General features: G+C 34.1%; 1 protein-coding gene across 1 annotated transcript in view; it reads right to left on the reverse strand.

Moving 5' to 3' along the window:
* LOC140337777 (vomeronasal type-2 receptor 26-like) overlaps positions 1 to 1,304 on the reverse strand; it is an 11,036-nt gene that overhangs the window by 2,429 nt on the left and 7,303 nt on the right. Inside the window, exon 4 of the mRNA XM_072421577.1 lies at positions 639 to 762. Within this exon, the coding sequence (XP_072277678.1) occupies positions 639 to 762 (124 nt within the window). The remainder of the gene's footprint in view (positions 1 to 638; positions 763 to 1,304) is intronic.

Here is a 1,304-nt window from a genome sequence, read left to right on the forward strand (position 1 = left end):
GAAATACAGCGAGTTCTGTTCTCATTTGGCCATTCATAGTCTGAGCATTTCATGCAGTTCTCACTATCTGCAAAAGAAAATAAAAAACTAAGCTGACAGCTTTTGTGTAAATGTAAAACAACACCAATTGTAAACCATTTTTCTGAGTTGGATTGTTACTGGTCCACTGTTTTAAATTTTACCAAACCCCCTTCCCCTCAACTCTTTACACACACAATCTTATACCCATCACTTAACTAATGAGAATTACCATTAACAGCATTAATTTCTATAGATCGTATTATGCCATTTGCAATGACATTTGATAAAACGGAGCTAACACATTCTACCTGGAGGAGGGATAGAAGGGGACCAATGATGTTTCTCGATCAGTTTGGGTAGACAGATTTACTTTTCTCTGTTAATAATTTTAAATTTATTAGCCATTAGTTTCCTACCCATTTTTTTTGGTGAGACACCTTCATGTCTATGGTCAGCTATTTATGGACAATATTGGTGCCTATTGAAATTACCAAGTTACCAAGTAGTCCGTGGCAATGTAGTAAATATCAAGAAAAACAAGCTAACACAGTTACAAATGTATACTCCTTGTTTTTTTTTTTTTAATATTGGTTCTTAAAATATTTGACAACCATTACCAGTAATGTTTGATACCTCTCCAAATGAACACTGGACACAGCCGTGACAACAAGGTTGTATAGAAGTGCCAGGAACTTTCCTATATCCTGGTAAACAACTTTCTGAACACTGCGATCTTGGAATCTGACAAAATACAAAATGTTATTTTATGTATTTAGTTAAAAAAAAGTTATTGTTTATATAAATGATGGTTATCTGGTTTTAAATCCAAAGCCATTGGCCAATTTTACACTTTCCTCTGATAGTCTCACTCGAGTGAATGTTGGGGGCTGTGACTTCTTTGCAGTACAAAATCCACAAACTCTTAAGGTCTTAACACTAAAATGTCTATAGAGTGTATAAATGTCTAATATAGAGTCTAGGTGGACACACTTTTAAACACTCTATCCAATTACATGGACCCCATAAAACCCAATGCATCCATACACAATTACCTGATTGTTGCCATTTTTCCAATTAATCAGCATATTATTGATTACATAAAGAAAACAGCCCAGGGAATCTTTATGAAAATGCCCAACATTTCTTGTGAATAAAGTCCCATTGACAATGATGTGATTCTGAAGGGAAAACAATTCTCTATTTTCTATCAGTGGTTTGAAGCGATCATCATGAGTTATTTTGTTTAGGTGCCAAATAACCTACAAAGGAAAAATATTTCATGT

The sequence above is a fragment of the Pyxicephalus adspersus genome, chromosome 9 (genome assembly GCF_032062135.1).
Source record: "Pyxicephalus adspersus chromosome 9, UCB_Pads_2.0, whole genome shotgun sequence".
NCBI lineage: Eukaryota > Metazoa > Chordata > Amphibia > Anura > Pyxicephalidae > Pyxicephalus > Pyxicephalus adspersus.